The sequence below is a fragment of the Oncorhynchus gorbuscha genome, linkage group LG08 (genome assembly GCF_021184085.1).
Source record: "Oncorhynchus gorbuscha isolate QuinsamMale2020 ecotype Even-year linkage group LG08, OgorEven_v1.0, whole genome shotgun sequence".
NCBI classification, from domain to species: domain Eukaryota; kingdom Metazoa; phylum Chordata; class Actinopteri; order Salmoniformes; family Salmonidae; genus Oncorhynchus; species Oncorhynchus gorbuscha.
Genome location: NC_060180.1, coordinates 56115505 through 56131798, shown reverse-complemented (window position 1 = coordinate 56131798; position 16294 = coordinate 56115505). Strand labels below are relative to the sequence as shown.

Here is a 16294-nt window from a genome sequence, read left to right as displayed (position 1 = left end):
GCCATTGCTTTACCCTTTTTTATGTTGGGCCCTCAATGACCTACTATCAAATTAGGGTTCTGGCTGGTTATATTCTGATATTCACATGGTCTCTAGATCTGACATTAGCTCAGTGATGTATTTCACATAGATATGATTTGCTTACAGGACAACTGACATGAAGACTCTCAAGTAGCTGACTAATACAGTAGATACTGTAATGTTGAACATGCCCTTAAGTATGTCACGTTATCACAATGAAAGTCATACTCAAGTTAGCTATCTTATTAGCATAGCATTCTCTGCCCTTGTAGTTGAATCTTAGTAATACTAGAAAGACTACTATATTGAGTTTTTTTTTTATCTTACAGTTAGAAACAATGTAGTCTTCCATTAGTGAAAACTTGTACTCGTCTATGCCATAGCCATACAGTCCATGTAATGCAATATGTTGTTATTAATGTGTAATAACAATGTAATAACACTTTTCTCTCCCTCCATGTTCCTCTTGTCTCTTTAGGGGAAGGCTGTGGGTCAGAAGGCCCCGTTGTGGGTTCGGGCGAGGTTCCAGGCTCTTCTGTTTTCTTTGGGCTGTCACATCCAGCGACATTGTGGAAAAGTCCTTTTCATTGGACTGCTTGTGTTCGGTGCCTTGTCTGTGGGTTTGCGGGTTGCTGCCATTGAGACGGACATTGAGCAACTATGGGTTGAAGGTGAGTCTGGCGTTTCAGTTTTGGGGTATGGTTTGGGGGGGGGGTTGTCTGGGAAGGGGAGAAAGGGGTCATTTTTTTGCCCAAATGAACTTGTTGTAGACATTTTGCCATCTAAACTACTGAAGAAGGGGGGACAGGAAACTGTACGGGTGCTGTCTGACTGATTTGTCGATCAGTAGTTGAGATGGCTGTTTTTTGTAGAGACGATCCTCTAAAGTTGTTTATTCATGATTGGGTGATATACAAAAATGTGTTTGTTTTTCCTTTGTAATCTTTTGTAAACATTGAAAGTTGTGGTACTTTGTAAGATCTGTACTTTTGAGTGTGTTTTTTTGCTGATGCCAAAGTTGCTTTGCATTGGGAATGGAGAATGGGTCAAGATATTCCTACTTTATTGCACACAAGGAGCTAGCATTGGTGTTCACTGCAAATGCAGGCCTTCTCTTGTTCTTCTCATCAGCTTTGTATTGTTTGCCATGGTGGTTCCATGATCCATGTTTTATTTGCCGTCCTTTCTGTGTGCAGGCTGGGTTATCGGTGCATATTCGGGCAGCTTTATTTGGTTTTCACACTGCCAAATTCCTTTTAAGCCCCCCTAGGCTTTTGCCGCACTCCTGATCCCAAGAGCAGATGGGCTGTGTGAATCGTTAGCCATCTTTGAGGAGCTGACCCTCCCCCCTAGCTCCCTGTGTGGTCCTTAACTATTCTTGGATTCCATTCAACAATAAAAGCACCCCCTTTCCTACAAAAAATATGTTAATACAACTGAAGATTTCCCACCTGTTTTGCACATTCTAAAAAGAGCCACAGCAGTTGTAGTATAAACACTCACTCAGTATCTGTGTATTTTATTCCGTACCAACATTTTGGCTGGGAAGGGGACTACTACTACTGTTGTCAATGAAATGCCTGTGGTCTGACACACTGTGTTTGAGTTTTTGTCAGATTGGTGAAGCCAAAGATTTTCAGATTTACTTGTCAGATTGTAGTTGAGTTGTCTGAGTCTGACTCACAAACAAGATGTGAAGTTATCGCAGTGTAATTTGTCATGATCACAGTATTTTGGTAATGTACTGCTGTGTATTTCATACACATTGAATAAGCTAACCGTTTTGTCTTCTGAAAGGAGGTTGTTAGATGTAGCCATATGGGTTTGTTATGCCTAATCATGGAGTCATTCTGAGTGAAATGCCCAAATGCTGAAAAGGAATGCTGTTCCTTTAAGAGGCAGTGCCCATGTTTCTAAAGTTTCTGCCTGTGTTGTTTCCCCCAATAGCCCATTGACAAAGCTGCTCAGAGTTGAATGAAAAGTAAGTGGTTTGGTAACAAGGAGAGGTTAGATCTTCTCGCACGCACGCACGCACGCACACACACACACACACACACACACACACACACACACACACACACACACACACACACACACACACACACACACACACACACACACACACACACACACACACACACACACACACACACACACACACACACACACACACTTTTACAAAAGGGAGGAAATATCTCCTAATAAAACAGAGAAGTTCATTGCTCTCTTAGAAAAGATGAGTGTCCAAAGAGCATTCTTTTATCCATGAACGACTTACAGTCCGGACTCAAACTTTAAAAATAGTAAGTGTAGAAGGCTTAATATTTTCTCAGTACAGAACGCACATCTATAGGGTCTTCTTGTCAACACATGCAGAGGTGTATTCTGACCGCATATGAGGGATGAGGGTGCTGATATGAGGCCTCCTAGGCTCACACTTGGCCAGCTGGGAGTTCCTGAGAGCATATGCCCCCCCATCATATATCCTCAGGCCATATCTGTCCCCAACTCAACTCCCACCCAAATGTCACGTTTGCCACCATGCTAGTATAGATGTCCGGCTGTTTGTGAAGTCTGACCACCAGGGTCCTTACCTAAGCCTACCCTATACCCTACCTGGCCTACCCCATTCTACCCAACCCTAACCTAGCCCAGCATAATGTGATAAAACTTGTACCATAGGACAGTAGAAAATAGTGTTTTGGAAATGATTTGTTTTCTGACCCTGATAATGCAAATCCCTGCTGTACACTCTCACTACAGCCTTAGCTGGCACTAGTATGTCTGTTCTGAATGTTGATATACTATTGGTGGTATATCAACCAGTAGTTGGTGATAGTCAGAAACATATGGGAGTAGGTTTCTTCAAACTGAGGAAAGGTGTGGTAGTTAAACATATGGTACTTGTTAAGGTGTACATATGGGGTTGTGACAGATACAAGCCTAAGCGGTTCTTTCTCTAGGTGGACAGACGACTTCCACTGGTTGGCTAATACAGACAGAGTGCTGACTAATAATGCATGCTAAATTCATCTAAGGAACCTTTTTTTGTTAGTCATATGTTGTTTTCTTTTGAACATTTTTTTGCTACCTCAGAAGCAATGAAGAGCAAGCAACAACACAGGAAAGGGGGCTAGCAGTCATGGGTGGGACCTGGGGAGAATGTGACCTAGCGTGTATTGTCTGTCGGAAGAAAAGGGGAATAATAAAGTGCAGGGAGATGAGGGTGGGGGTGGGGGAGCATTGGGGTTGAAGGTTTTAGGGGTATACACTTCAACATTTTCCCATTCCCTAAAAACAACAGTATGGCTTCTCTCTCAGGACACATTTCTCTCACCAGTTCAAGCAGGACTTAGAAGAAAAAGTATATTGCCTGGGTAGGGAGTTGTTTTTTCTGGATGTAATATATGTTTAGCTATAGCATTATTACTATGGCAACAGTAGATTACCCAAAAGGTTTGATATTTTGTAGTGGCTAAAATATACCACCAAAGACCAGCAAAAAGCTTTGAATAGAGCATTTAGAGTGGAAAATAAATGTTTACATGTAATGTACAAGTATGTACTGGTAGCCCACATGAACTAAACCCATCCTTCTTGACACAGTTTTGATGATCTTGACAGACATGTACACACAGACAAGCTGTGCAAATATTACAAAGTGACTTGGGATTTGTGTTTTAAAAAGAGACTGTAGAAGTGGGGAAAATAACATATACAGAGAGCATGAATGACCTACTCCAAATGGCGAACAGTAGGTACCTTCTAGAGACCTAGCAACACGAGGGGAACAGTAGGTACCTTCTAGAGCCCTAGCAGCACGAGGGGAACAGTAGGTACCTTCTAGAGCCCTAGCAGCACGAGGGGAACAGTAGGTACCTTCTAGAGCCCTACCAGCACGAGGGGAACAGTAGGTACCTTCTAGAGCCCTAGCAGGACGAGGGGAACAGTAGGTACCTTCTAGAGCCCTAGCAGGACGAGGGGAACAGTAGGTACCTTCTAGAGCCCTAGCAGGACGAGGGGAACAGTAGGTACCTTCTAGAGCCCTAGCAGCACGAGGGAAACATGTGGACGTTTCAGTGTTTGGAACAGTTACCTAAACAAAAATGCAAGGTAAATGCTATAATTAATCAGAAAATACACAGTCTTCCAGTTCAGGGTCTGCTACAAGAGAATGAAAGGTCTATGAGGCATTATTGTAGGTGAATGGCAAGCCACAGTGCCCCAGCTAGATAAATAAACTCCAATTGCTGAGCCTCAGACCTCACCAGTAGAAAGAACAAACAAGGCCAGAGTCAACCTGGGTCAGTTGAAAATGTTTATTTCAACCCCCTCCCTCCCTTCCTTCGTTCCCCCCACACCTCCCACTACTCTGCAATCCTCCAGCCTCAGTCCTCTCCTCAAGGGGCAGACACAAGAGCTGAATGCAAAACCTCACCAGCTCCCTCAGTTATTGAAGTCGCCATTAACCGTCCACTGTGGACAGAATTATAATATACAGTGCTAAGTTATATCCTTTTTGGAGTTATACAGTATTAAAGCAGTGACTCATAGCCACTCTATCTTTTCAAGTTATGTAGTGTTTATGGGACTTGGCTTTTTTACATGTATAGTTACATTTCAGCACTATATGTAACTGTAGACCTGTTTAGCATCCTGTATTTTATGTTGACAGTCCTTGCACCAGTCCTTGCACCAGTCCATGCACCAGTCCTTGCACCATCCTTGCACCAGTCCTTGCAGACACTGGTGTGCATTTTTGAGAGTGCTGAAGGCCTATCCCTGTTACAGACCTGCAAGCCCAGTCTCACACATCTCCTGTATAAATCTCTATTTCATTCACTTGGACAGTTTCTTAAATCCTGCCAAAAGAGATTGTTCTCCTTGGTCAACTTTAAATAAAGTGACACCAGTCACCTTTTTGGGTAGAGTTTGCCCATTTTCCTCTCCGCTTGCACCCCCTCTGGAAAAAGAAGAATGGAGAAAAACATTTTCTTTGTACTTGGTGTTGGGGGGGATGGTCCTTGGGCTCAATAAATGTATTTCTAGGCTGAATGAGACCAGCAATTTGGGACATTTTTGCCTTTCACCGTGGGATGAATGTATGTTTCAACCACACATTAAGCTGCATTAGCAGCCAGTGGAGTGCCTAATGTGACTATTTTTCGCAGCAGCCAACACTAGGGATGATTAGCATAATTAGTACAGGCAAGCCTATACATATGGAAATGGAAAGTGCCTAAATGCCAACACCAGTGGAAATTTATGTCAATGCTGACAGAAGTATCAAGATCTGAATAGATTGTAACTGAAACTGATTCTTTTTGCCTTTCGCTTTCAACGGTATTTTTTCAGTTCTTCCTCTCAAATTGAACTTAATTTCTCATCCTCTCACTTTTTGGGGTGAAGGAATACCTCAGTGTCCTCTCCTTTTACCACCTTGTCCAATTCAGACACCCCCCAACATACACACACAGACCGACACACACTGTATTTCTCGTTAAGGTAGAAAGCCAGGCCCCCAACGCCTGCATTGTTTTATTTGCTGGGAAAAAGTCTTGGTCCATTTGCTTTTGTTGTGAAAGTTCCCTCTTTATTTTTTCCTGCTTGTTGGGAAACATCTGAAAGAAATTCAGGAGGGGAGTGACAAAAGCCTGTATTCAATCTCTGCTGCTCTGCCTGCTTTCCCTCAGAATTAGGAGACTCTCTATCTGCTAAGTAACACATTGAACTGGGATGGAGAGGTGCTGCTGATTCTGTAAAAGGATGGCCTACAGTAAATGGCAGTAGAACTAAAGCTTGATTTCAGCAAAGACTTGTTTCGCTCTCTACCAGCCAGGGCCAAATCTATCCCTCTGGTTTTATACTGCATGCTTTTTTAAAAAGTGGGCAAGATGACAGATTGACAGTTCCTAAACAGAACCATTCCAGCAAAGTCTATTTTCTATGTGAATGTATTTAAGTGAGGGAGTGAGTGAGTGGCGAGGCTGTGTGCGCATTTGAGTTTGTACATCTGTGATTTTGTATCCTAGAAGGTCTAATCTGTGCTACAGTACAACACCGTATATTCTTTGTTTTATTCCTTTGGCGGCTGAAGCAGGTAAAGCATGTCTCTTCCTTGTGGGACTTCCTCCAAAGCAGCATGGGTCCTTTCAGTGGCCTCCTAATCCAGCTAATCTGGCCCACAACACTTTGAAGGTGGTCTCCGCTAATGGAGACTGGAATTGGACCTAGAGCTTGCATGCGAATGGTGCTGCTGCTGGCTCAGTCCTAATTGGGTTTTTTGTGATGGCGCCTAAAAGTCTCTGAGCGAAGCTGGAGAAGTAGCTTGGCTTCTTGTGTGGGACCTCTTCCTCATTTGATTGGCTACATTGTGTTGCCTTTGACCAACACTTTTTGAGTTTGATCTCAATTGTTTACAATCACTAAACCTGTGCAGATGGATAGGCAGACAACATAACAGACAGGCATGGAGAGGGTGTACATTGATACAGTACAGTATGGTACGGTTGTCTCCTGTGAGGTCTGTGGGTGGTGGTCTTTTCCTGGGTGGTGGTGGGCTGGACATGAGGGAGATTGGAGCTGACAGGGTCCATCAGGGGTCTTTATCTCCTTGGTTAATTACATGCCACTTTCCATACTGCCCACTGATAGGGGAGCTAACATACATACACAGACACAGACACACACACGCACCTGGCCCTGGGTCCGGACGCTGGGAGGGAGGCCTTCTCCCTGAAACCTGCTACCATTGTCTCTCTGCCTCTGGCCAGCCCCAACCCCCAGCCTTCTTCTGAGAAGTGAGAACCCCATCTGGATGGAGATTAGCTTCAGCTTTAGCATAGGAATGGCTATGGTAGGCAGTCCTCGCTCCACTATGTCTGTGATATAAACACGTTTGTTTGACTGATGGATAGTATCCCTGCATATGCTTGCAAGATGAGATGGACCATAACTGGGGATTAATTGGTCTGTAAAGGGGGTGTCACCTCCGGGGGTTGAAGTGAAAAATGGAACAGAGGGAGAACAAATGGAGGTGCTTTTCTTGGAGTGGCTTTGTGAAGAAGTATGAGCTCCCTGATCTCTTCAACTATGTTATGTTGATATGATTTACTGTTATCTCATTTCCCCATCCAATATGGGATTGCTGAAGGACACTGAGAGCTACATGTCTTAGGTCTTGACAACTGTCTCTTAATTAAAAGTTATTTTGGCTTAATGCTAACCCTTCACATCGGTTTCTGCAGGTTTCCAAAGGACACCAAATCCAGACACTTCTCTATAAATTGCCTGACTGCTTTGTGAAAAGTATTTGGGCGCCTGTCTCTTTAACGGCTCCTGGTTGCAGGCTAAGTGGATCAGAACAGAGAGTGGAGCAGAGAGTGGAGCAGAGCAGAGAGTGGAGCAGGGCAGAGAGTTGAGCAGAGAGTGGAGCAGAGTGGAGCAGAGCAGAGAGTGGAGCAGAGCAGAGAGCGGAGCAGAGTGGAGCAGAGAGTGGAGCAGAGTGGAGCAGAGAGTGGAGCAGAGAGTGGAGCAGAGCAGAGAGTGGTGCAGAGCAGAGAGTGGAACAGAGAGTGGAGCAGAGCAGAGAGTGGAGCAGAGCGTGGATCAGGGAGTGGAGCAGAGCAGAGTGGAGCAGAGAGTGGAGCAGAGTGGAGCAGAGAGTGGAGCAGAGAGTGGAGCAGAGCAGAGAGTGGTGCAGAGCAGAGAGTGGAACAGAGAGTGGAGCAGAGCAGAGAGTGGAGCAGAGCGTGGATCAGGGAGTGGAGCAGAGCAGAGTGGAGCAGAGAGTGGGGCAGAGCAGAGAGTGGAGCAGAAAGTGCAGCAGAGCAGAAGAGTGGAGCAGAGTGGATCAGAGCAGAGAGTGGATCAGAGCAGAGCGTGGGGCAGAGAGTGGACCAGAGCAGAGAGTGGAGCAGAGTAGAGCAGAGCAGAAAGCGGAGCAGAGTGGAGCAGAGCAGAGAGTGGAACAGAGCAGAGGGTGGAGCAGAGAGTGGAGCAGAGCAGAGAGTGGAGCAGAGAGTGGAGCAGAGCTAGTGAAGCCTCCATCTGGTGAGTGGTTGAGCTTTCTCTCACAGAGCAGAGCAGTGACTGAGTGTTGGGCCGGGGCCCCAACCGGGGTTCTAGCTGGGTGGTCCAGATGGGCGGAACGAGACACAAATAGCTATAATTTACTTCAGGATCCCTGTAATTACAGGCCCAAAGCTTGAAAGTCAGTTCCTGTAGATGCCCCAATGTATTAAATATGAGCACAATGTCTCAAGTCAAACAAGTGTCTGTTCTTAAGTCTGGTTTGATTTTAATCAGAGTTCGAAAACAAGTTAACACGTACTAGTGTGAATGTAACCTGAGTGTTTCAGGTTGTTGTTCATTGGATAGGACAGTTTGTTCATGAGTGGCACCAAGGCTGACTTCAAAAGTGATGGCTTCACGAACATGAAGCACTTTGCTTTTGATTATTTGGTGCATGGGCACATTCTGCATGATCACAAATGACATTAGCTTACCTTCTTTTATGAATTCACCAGTAGCCTATGAAGGCTAGAAGAAAGCAGTGAAAGATTGTGACGTGTTTCCAAGCCAGTTATAACTTGATCTTACACTTCGAGACCCGTTTTTCTCCTCCCTCAATTAGAGGAGCTGGCTCAGGATTTGGGGAGGTGGTGCGAGGAAGACAGACAGGACGAGAGAGAGGGAGAGATTCGGAGAGGCGAGGTGGCCACAGCGAGAGCCAGCCTCTGCGGGATTGTCATGTAGTGGAACACGGAGGGGCAGACGAGCCCACTCTGATCCAGAGCGGTGTGTTTCATGTGCCCTTGGCATGGCCACAGATACCCTGCTCACTCTTTTCAGGGCAGCCTCTGGTAATTAGGGGGCTGGACTCCAGAGTTTCCTCTCAGGGCTTTGATGCTTTCAGCCCGGCTCTGCATACCACATCAACAGAATTTCTGCCTCGTTGTTCTCCCTCATCCAGCCCTGGCACCACCTTTTGTTCTTTCTCTCTCCTAGTTTCTCCCTCTCCTTCTCTGATGGGTTAGTTCTGGTATGGTGGAAGTTTGCTGTAAAGAATGGATAGCATATCGTGCCTTGGTTTTTTTACTGAAACCGTCTGTCTAGGCTAGAGGCTGTGTTTTTGGCTGTTTCTGTTTTTTACACATTCAAGCCCCAGGTGAAACAGACTGTGAAACTGGGGATGGTGGTGCTGCCATTCTGTGTCGTGCCGTGTTGTTAGTGATGGGGTTTGGGCACAGTGAGGAGGATTTCCCTAACAGGACACATCTGCTTCACAGAGGGAGCCAATGAGAAGCTTTGACTCATTTCTCTTGGCTAGACATTTTGTGTCTGAAGTTCCTTCAAAACCAACATTGGCAAAGGGTGTTGGCCAATCTGTGTTCATGTGTGTGTACTGCGTTCACTACACTCACGCGACACTCATTTCAATGCAGGGAGCCAACTCTGAACTTGTTTGTGTGTGTCTGCAATGCTTGTTGCACTAGTCTGATAATAATATGAGCTGTGCATAGTCTTAATCAGCCGATTTCTCCCCGTCTCTCTCTCTCTCCATCTCTCCACCCCTCTCTCTCTGCTGTGGTCTCTGTATCACTTGGGCCCATGCCAAGGTCTCTGGTTTGAACTACACAGCTATTTAGAATCTAAGTCTTGGAGAGTCGGGAGGAGGGGTTGGCAGAAAGTTGGAAATTTGAAACTCAGCCTAATTTATGACTTTTTTTCCCCCACCACCCTGGTTGCTATTAAATTAAACTGTGAATCTTAAAACTGTGAGTCTTCAAAAGGGTATATTTCTAGAACTGTACAATCTGTGGACCTTTCTGTTCTTCACTCTCTCTGTTGATTGACGTTTCAACTTGCGTCATGCTTCCTCTGCAGTGGTAATGAGGCTGAGCTGTCTTGCCACATCGCAGCGCAATGACCATAAATAACCCGATAGCACTTATATACGTGAGAGATGAGATGAAACTTTAACCCAATTCCCCCCTCTCCATCTCTCTTCTTTCTCTCTTCTAGCCGGTAGCCGAGTGAGTCGGGAGCTGCGCTACACCAAGGAGAAACAGGGAGAGGAGTCTGTGTTCACATCACAGATGCTCATACAAACCCCTAAACAGGAAGGGACCAACATTCTGACCCAGGGTGCTTTGCTGCTTCACCTGGAGGCAGCGCTCTCGGCCAGCAAGGTCCAGGTGTCTCTGTTTGGAAAGTAGGTAGACCCATGGGATCACTGGTGATTACATCACAGCTAAAGAAAGGGGGTTGTCTGGGCTCACATATATGTCATGTTCTGTATGTCTTCTCTCCTCAGATCATGGGATCTCAATAAAATCTGCTACAAATCTGGTGTCCCTATCATAGAGAATGTCATGATTGAAAGGGTACGTTTATTTATTTTTTTGTCCATGACTATTCACATGTATGTCTTTATTCTGTATTATGTACTCTTGATAGTTTGCTTAATAACTGATGAATGTATCCATGGTTTGCAGATGATTGACAAGCTGTTCCCCTGTATGATTGTTACCCCACTGGACTGTTTCTGGGAAGGTGCAAAGCTACAGGGGGGGTCAGCATACTTACCGTAAGTTCCAGAATAATTGTTCTTCAAATGATGCAAATTGTTTTCTTCCATATTGCTTGGAAATACAGAATGTGTTTTAGTGTTTATACGAGTCAGCTATCTTGAGGCCCAGCTAGCTTGGCCTCTTTCACCTTATTCATACGTTGGGTTTGGCAGGGGCCAGGGAATGTGACTTGGCTACAAAATCTCAATTGACCTCCTGGTTCTCCCACACTCTTCATAACAAGAGGTGTTAGTTTGGATCCAATACAGTGGCGACGGTAATAACCTACAGTGGCGACGGTAATAACCTACAGTGGCGACGGTAATAACCTACAGTGGCGGCGGTAATAACCTACAGTGGCGGCGGTAATAACCTACAGTGGCGGCGGTAATAACCTACAGTGGCGGCGGTAATAACCTACAGTGGCGGCGGTAATAACCTACAGTGGCGGCGGTAATAACCTACAGTGGCGGCGGTAATAACCTACAGTGGCGGCGGTAATAACCTACAGTGGCGGCTGTAATAACCTACAGTGGCGACGGTAATAACCTACAGTGGGGGCGGTAATAACCTACAGTGGCGGCGGTAATAACCTACAGTGGTGGCGGTAATAACCTACAGTGGCGGCGGTAATAACCTACAGTGGCGACGGTAATAACCTACAGTGGCGGCGGTAATAACCTACAGTGGCGACGGTAATAACCTACAGTGGCGACGGTAATAACCTACAGTGGCGACGGTAATAACCTACAGTGGCGACGGTAATAACCTACAGTGGCGGCGGTAATAACCTACAGTGGCGACGGTAATAACCTACAGTGGCGGCGGTAATAACCTACAGTGGCGGCGGTAATAACCTACAGTGGTGGCGGTAATAACCTACAGTGGTGGCGGTAATAACCTACAGTGGTGATGGTAATAACCTACATTGGAGGCGGTAATGACCTACAGTGGCGGCGGTAATAACCTACAGTGGTGGCGGTAATAACCTACAGTGGAGGCGGTAATAACCTACAGTGGTGGCGTTAATAACCTAACATCAAGCTGTGACTGAATAGCTGGTTAGCCTTGTTGTTAGGAAGAGGCCTACTTCAGTCGTCACCTATGCTTTTCCTGTCGCGGGGGCTAACCCCCGCACACACGCACACACACACACACATACTGCCATGCACACACAGTCCCCCAGCCGAGCAGGGGAAGGCCCTCATGGAAAGGGGACAGGGGGGGGGGGTGGCTGCTACTGGGTGGGTTGGTAAAGGAGGGAGGCAGGGAGGCAGGGAGGCAGGGAGGCAGGAGGGAGGGAGGGAGGGAGGGAGAGATGGCTGCTACTGGGTGGGTTGGTAAAGGGGACAGGGAGAGGGAGGGAGGGAGGGAGGGAGGGAGGGAGGGAGGGAGGGAGGGAGGGAGGGAGGGAGGGAGGGAGGGAGGGAGGGAGGGAGGGAGGGAGGGAGGGAGGGAGGGAGGGGGAGGGAGGGAGGGAGGGAGAGATGGCTGCTACTGGGTGGGTTGATAAAGGGGGCAGGGAGAGGGAGGGAGAGATGGCTGCTACTGGGTGGGTTGGTAAAGGGGACAGGGAGAGGGGGAGGGAGAGATGGCTGCTACTGGGTGGGTTGATAAAGGGGGCAGGGAGAGGGAGGGAGAGATGGCTGCTACTGGGTGGGTCGGTAAAGGGGACAGGGAGAGGGAGAGATGGCTGCTACTGGGTGGGTTGATAAAGGGGGCAGGGTGAGGGAGAGAGAGATGGTTGCTACTGGGTGGGTTGGTAAAGGGGACAGGGAGAGGGAGAGAGAGATGGTTGCTACTGGGTGGGTTGGTAAAGGGGGGCAGGGAGAGGGAGAGAGAGATGGTTGCTACTGGGTGGGTTGGTAAAGGGGACAGGGAGAGGGAGGGAGAGATGGTTGCTACTGGGTGGGTTGGTAAAGGGGACAGGGAGAGGGAGAGAGAGATGGTTGCTACTGGGTGGGTTGATAAAGGGGGGCAGGGAGAGGGAGGGAGAGATGGCTGCTACTGGGTGGGTTGGTAAAGGGGACAGGGAGAGGAGAGAGAGATGGTTGCTACTGGGTGGGTTGGTAAAGGGGGCAGGGAGAGGGAGGGAGAGATGGCTGCTACTGGGTGGGTTGATAAAGGGGGCAGGGAGAGGGAGGGAGAGATGGCTGCTACTGGGTGGGTTGATAAAGGGGGCAGGGAGAGGGAGGGAGACATGGCTGATACTGGGTGGGTTGGTAAAGGGGAGAGGGAGGGAGACATGGCTGATACTGGGTGGGTTGATAAAGGGGGCAGGGAAAGGGATGGAGACATGGCTGATACTGGGTGGGTTGGTAAAGGGGAGAGGGAGGGAGACATGGCTGATACTGGGTGGGTTGATAAAGGGGGCAGGGAGAGGGATGGAGACATGGCTGATACTGGGTGGGTTGGTAAAGGGGAGAGGGAGGGAGACATGGCTGATACTGGGTGGGTTGATAAAGGGGGCAGGGAGAGGGATGGAGACATGGCTGATACTGGGTGGGTTGGTAAAGGGGAGAGGGAGGGAGACATGGCTGATACTGGGTGGGTTGATAAAGGGGGCAGGGAGAGGGATGGAGACATGGCTGATACTGGGTGGGTTGGTAAAGGGGAGAGGGAGGGAGACATGGCTGATACTGGGTGGGTTGATAAAGGGGGCAGGGAGAGGGATGGAGACATGGCTGATACTGGGTGGGTTGGTAAAGGGAGAGGGAGGGAGACATGGCTGATACTGGGTGGGTTGGTAAAGGGGAGAGGGAGGGAGACATGGCTGATACTGGGTGGGTTGATAAAGGGGGCAGGGAGAGGGATGGAGACATGGCTTATACTGGGTGGGTTGGTAAAGGGGAGAGGGATGGAGACATGGCTGATACTGGGTGGGTTGATAAAGGGGGCAGGGAGAGGGATGGAGACATGGCTGATACTGGGTGGGTTGGTAAAGGGGAGAGGGAGGGAGACATGGCTGATACTGGGTGGGTTGATAAAGGGGGGCAGGGAGAGGGATGGAGACATGGCTGATACTGGGTGGGTTGGTAAAGGAGACAGGGAGAGGGAGAGAGAGATGGTTGCTACTGGGTGGGTTGATAAAGGGGGGCAGGGAGAGGGAGGGAGAGATGGCTGCTACTGGGTGGGTTGGTAAAGGGGACAGGGAGAGGGAGAGAGAGATGGTTGCTACTGGGTGGGTTGGTAAAGGGGGCAGGGAGAGGGAGGGAGAGATGGCTGCTACTGGGTGGGTTGATAAAGGGGGCAGGGAGAGGGAGGGAGAGATGGCTGCTAATGGGTGGGTTGATAAAGGGGGCAGGGAGAGGGAGGGAGACATGGCTGATACTGGGTGGGTTGGTAAAGGGGAGAGGGAGGGAGACATGGCTGATACTGGGTGGGTTGATAAAGGGGGGCAGGGAAAGGGATGGAGACATGGCTGATACTGGGTGGGTTGGTAAAGGGGAGAGGGAGGGAGACATGGCTGATACTGGGTGGGTTGATAAAGGGGGGCAGGGAGAGGGATGGAGACATGGCTGATACTGGGTGGGTTGGTAAAGGGGAGAGGGAGGGAGACATGGCTGATACTGGGTGGGTTGATAAAGGGGGCAGGGAGAGGGATGGAGACATGGCTGATACTGGGTGGGTTGGTAAAGGGAGAGGGAGGGAGACATGGCTGATACTGGGTGGGTTGATAAAGGGGGCAGGGAGAGGGATGGAGACATGGCTGATACTGGGTGGGTTGGTAAAGGGGAGAGGGAGGGAGACATGGCTGATACTGGGTGGGTTGATAAAGGGGGGCAGGGAGAGGGATGGAGACATGGCTGATACTGGGTGGGTTGGTAAAGGGGAGAGGGAGGGAGACATGGCTGATACTGGGTGGGTTGGTAAAGGGGAGAGGGAGGGAGACATGGCTGATACTGGGTGGGTTGATAAAGGGGGGCAGGGAGAGGGATGGAGACATGGCTTATACTGGGTGGGTTGGTAAAGGGGAGAGGGAGGGAGACATGGCTGATACTGGGTGGGTTGATAAAGGGGGGCAGGGAGAGGGATGGAGACATGGCTGATACTGGGTGGGTTGGTAAAGGGGAGAGGGAGGGAGACATGGCTGATACTGGGTGGGTTGATAAAGGGGGCAGGGAGAGGGATGGAGACATGGCTGATACTGGGTGGGTTGGTAAAGGAGACAGGGAGAGGGAGGGAGAGATGGCTGCTACTGGATGGGTTGGTAAAGGGGGCAGGGAGAGGGAGGGAGGGCTGCTACTGGGTGGGTGGGTCAGTAAAGGGGGCAGGGAGAGGGAGGGAGGGAGAAATGGCTGCTACTGGGTGGGTCGGTAAAGGGGACAGGGAGAGGGAGGGAGAGATGGCTGCTACTGGGTGGGTTGGTAAAAGGGACAGGGAGAGGGAGGGAGAGATGGCTGCTACTGGGTGGGTTGGTAAAGGGGACAGGGAGAGGGAGGGAGAGATGGCTGCTACTGGGTGGGTTGGTAAAGGGGACAGGGAGAGGGAGGGAGAGATGGCTGCTACTGGGTGGGTTAAAGGGGGGCAGGGGAGCCTTTGGGTCAGACAATGGTAAGCATTCTTTCAGTTTACGAGTGAGTGTCCATCAGTGAGGGGGCCCTGGAGGGGGGCTCAGCTTTGTCAGCAACGAGTAACACTGTGCATTCTCATGGTAATCGCCCGGGCTCCGAGCTGTAAGTTGTCCAACAAATAAAAAGTGCATTATTCAAGTCTTGGTCCCCAAAGAGCGTATAATAAATTAACAGTGGAGTTTGGTTATTTTACGATGCTTTTTACCATATTCCTTGCTAATTCTCTCTAAATTGATAGTTACATTCTCTTTCACTTTCTGTGTATCAAAAAGTTTGATTATAAATTCTACTAAAACCAATAGTTCAATTTGAGAGTCTGGTTTTGAAACTAGTTTTCTGCAGCCACATGCCTGCACATTGAACAACAAACAGTGTTTTCTCCTGTTTTCACCCAGCAGGCAGCTCTCTCTCTCTCTCTCTCTCTCTCTCTCTCTCTCTCTCTCTCTCTCTCTCTCTCTCTCTCTCTCTCTCTCTCTCTCTCTCTCTCTCTCTCTCTCTCTCTCTCTCTCGCTCTCTCTCGCTCTCTCTCTCTCTCGCTCTCTCTGTCTCTCTCTCTGTCTCTCCCTCTCTCTCTCTCTCTCTCTGTCTCTCTCTGTCTCTCTCTTTCTCTCGCTCTCTGTCTCTCGCTCTCTGTCTCTGTCTCTCTCTGTCTCTCTCTCTCTCTCTCTCTGTCTCTCTCTCTCTCTCTTTCTCTCATGTAGTGTGAGAGGAGAGAGTAGGGAAGAGCCTTTGATGATCACAGATCCACAAGTATTCCCCTAAATCACAGTGTTGAAATATGTTCTTAAAAATGTCTTTGTTGTTATTTATTTGCTGTTTCTTTTTGCTGTTCTGAAGAGAGCTGGGGGTGGCCTGGCCACTGAGGCTAATGCCCCTCTAGCTTCCGCTTCAGTTCAGCCGAGTTTAATGCAAAAAGAGGGAGAGAGAGAGAGAGATAGAGAGAGAGAGAGGAAGAGAGAGGGAGAAAAAAATCTTTAGAGAACAAAGAGCAGCAATCTATGGAAAAACAAAAGGGCCTAGGCCGGTTCACTCAAGCAAAAAATAGCAGATAAAGGAGCCTCTCTTTGCAAGCAGGAGCAAAGGCGCTTGGTATGTGGGAATGGGAGACTAGCAGCTTTATTTGAA

General features: G+C 48.5%; 1 protein-coding gene across 1 annotated transcript in view; it reads left to right on the top strand.

Annotated features, from left to right (window-relative positions):
• Positions 1–16294, top strand: part of LOC124041864 (protein patched homolog 1-like) — a 35921-nt gene that overhangs the window by 1912 nt on the left and 17715 nt on the right. The window contains 4 exon segments of the mRNA XM_046359947.1: positions 500–692; positions 10048–10237; positions 10340–10409; positions 10521–10612. Of these exon segments, the coding sequence (XP_046215903.1) occupies positions 500–692; positions 10048–10237; positions 10340–10409; positions 10521–10612 (545 nt within the window).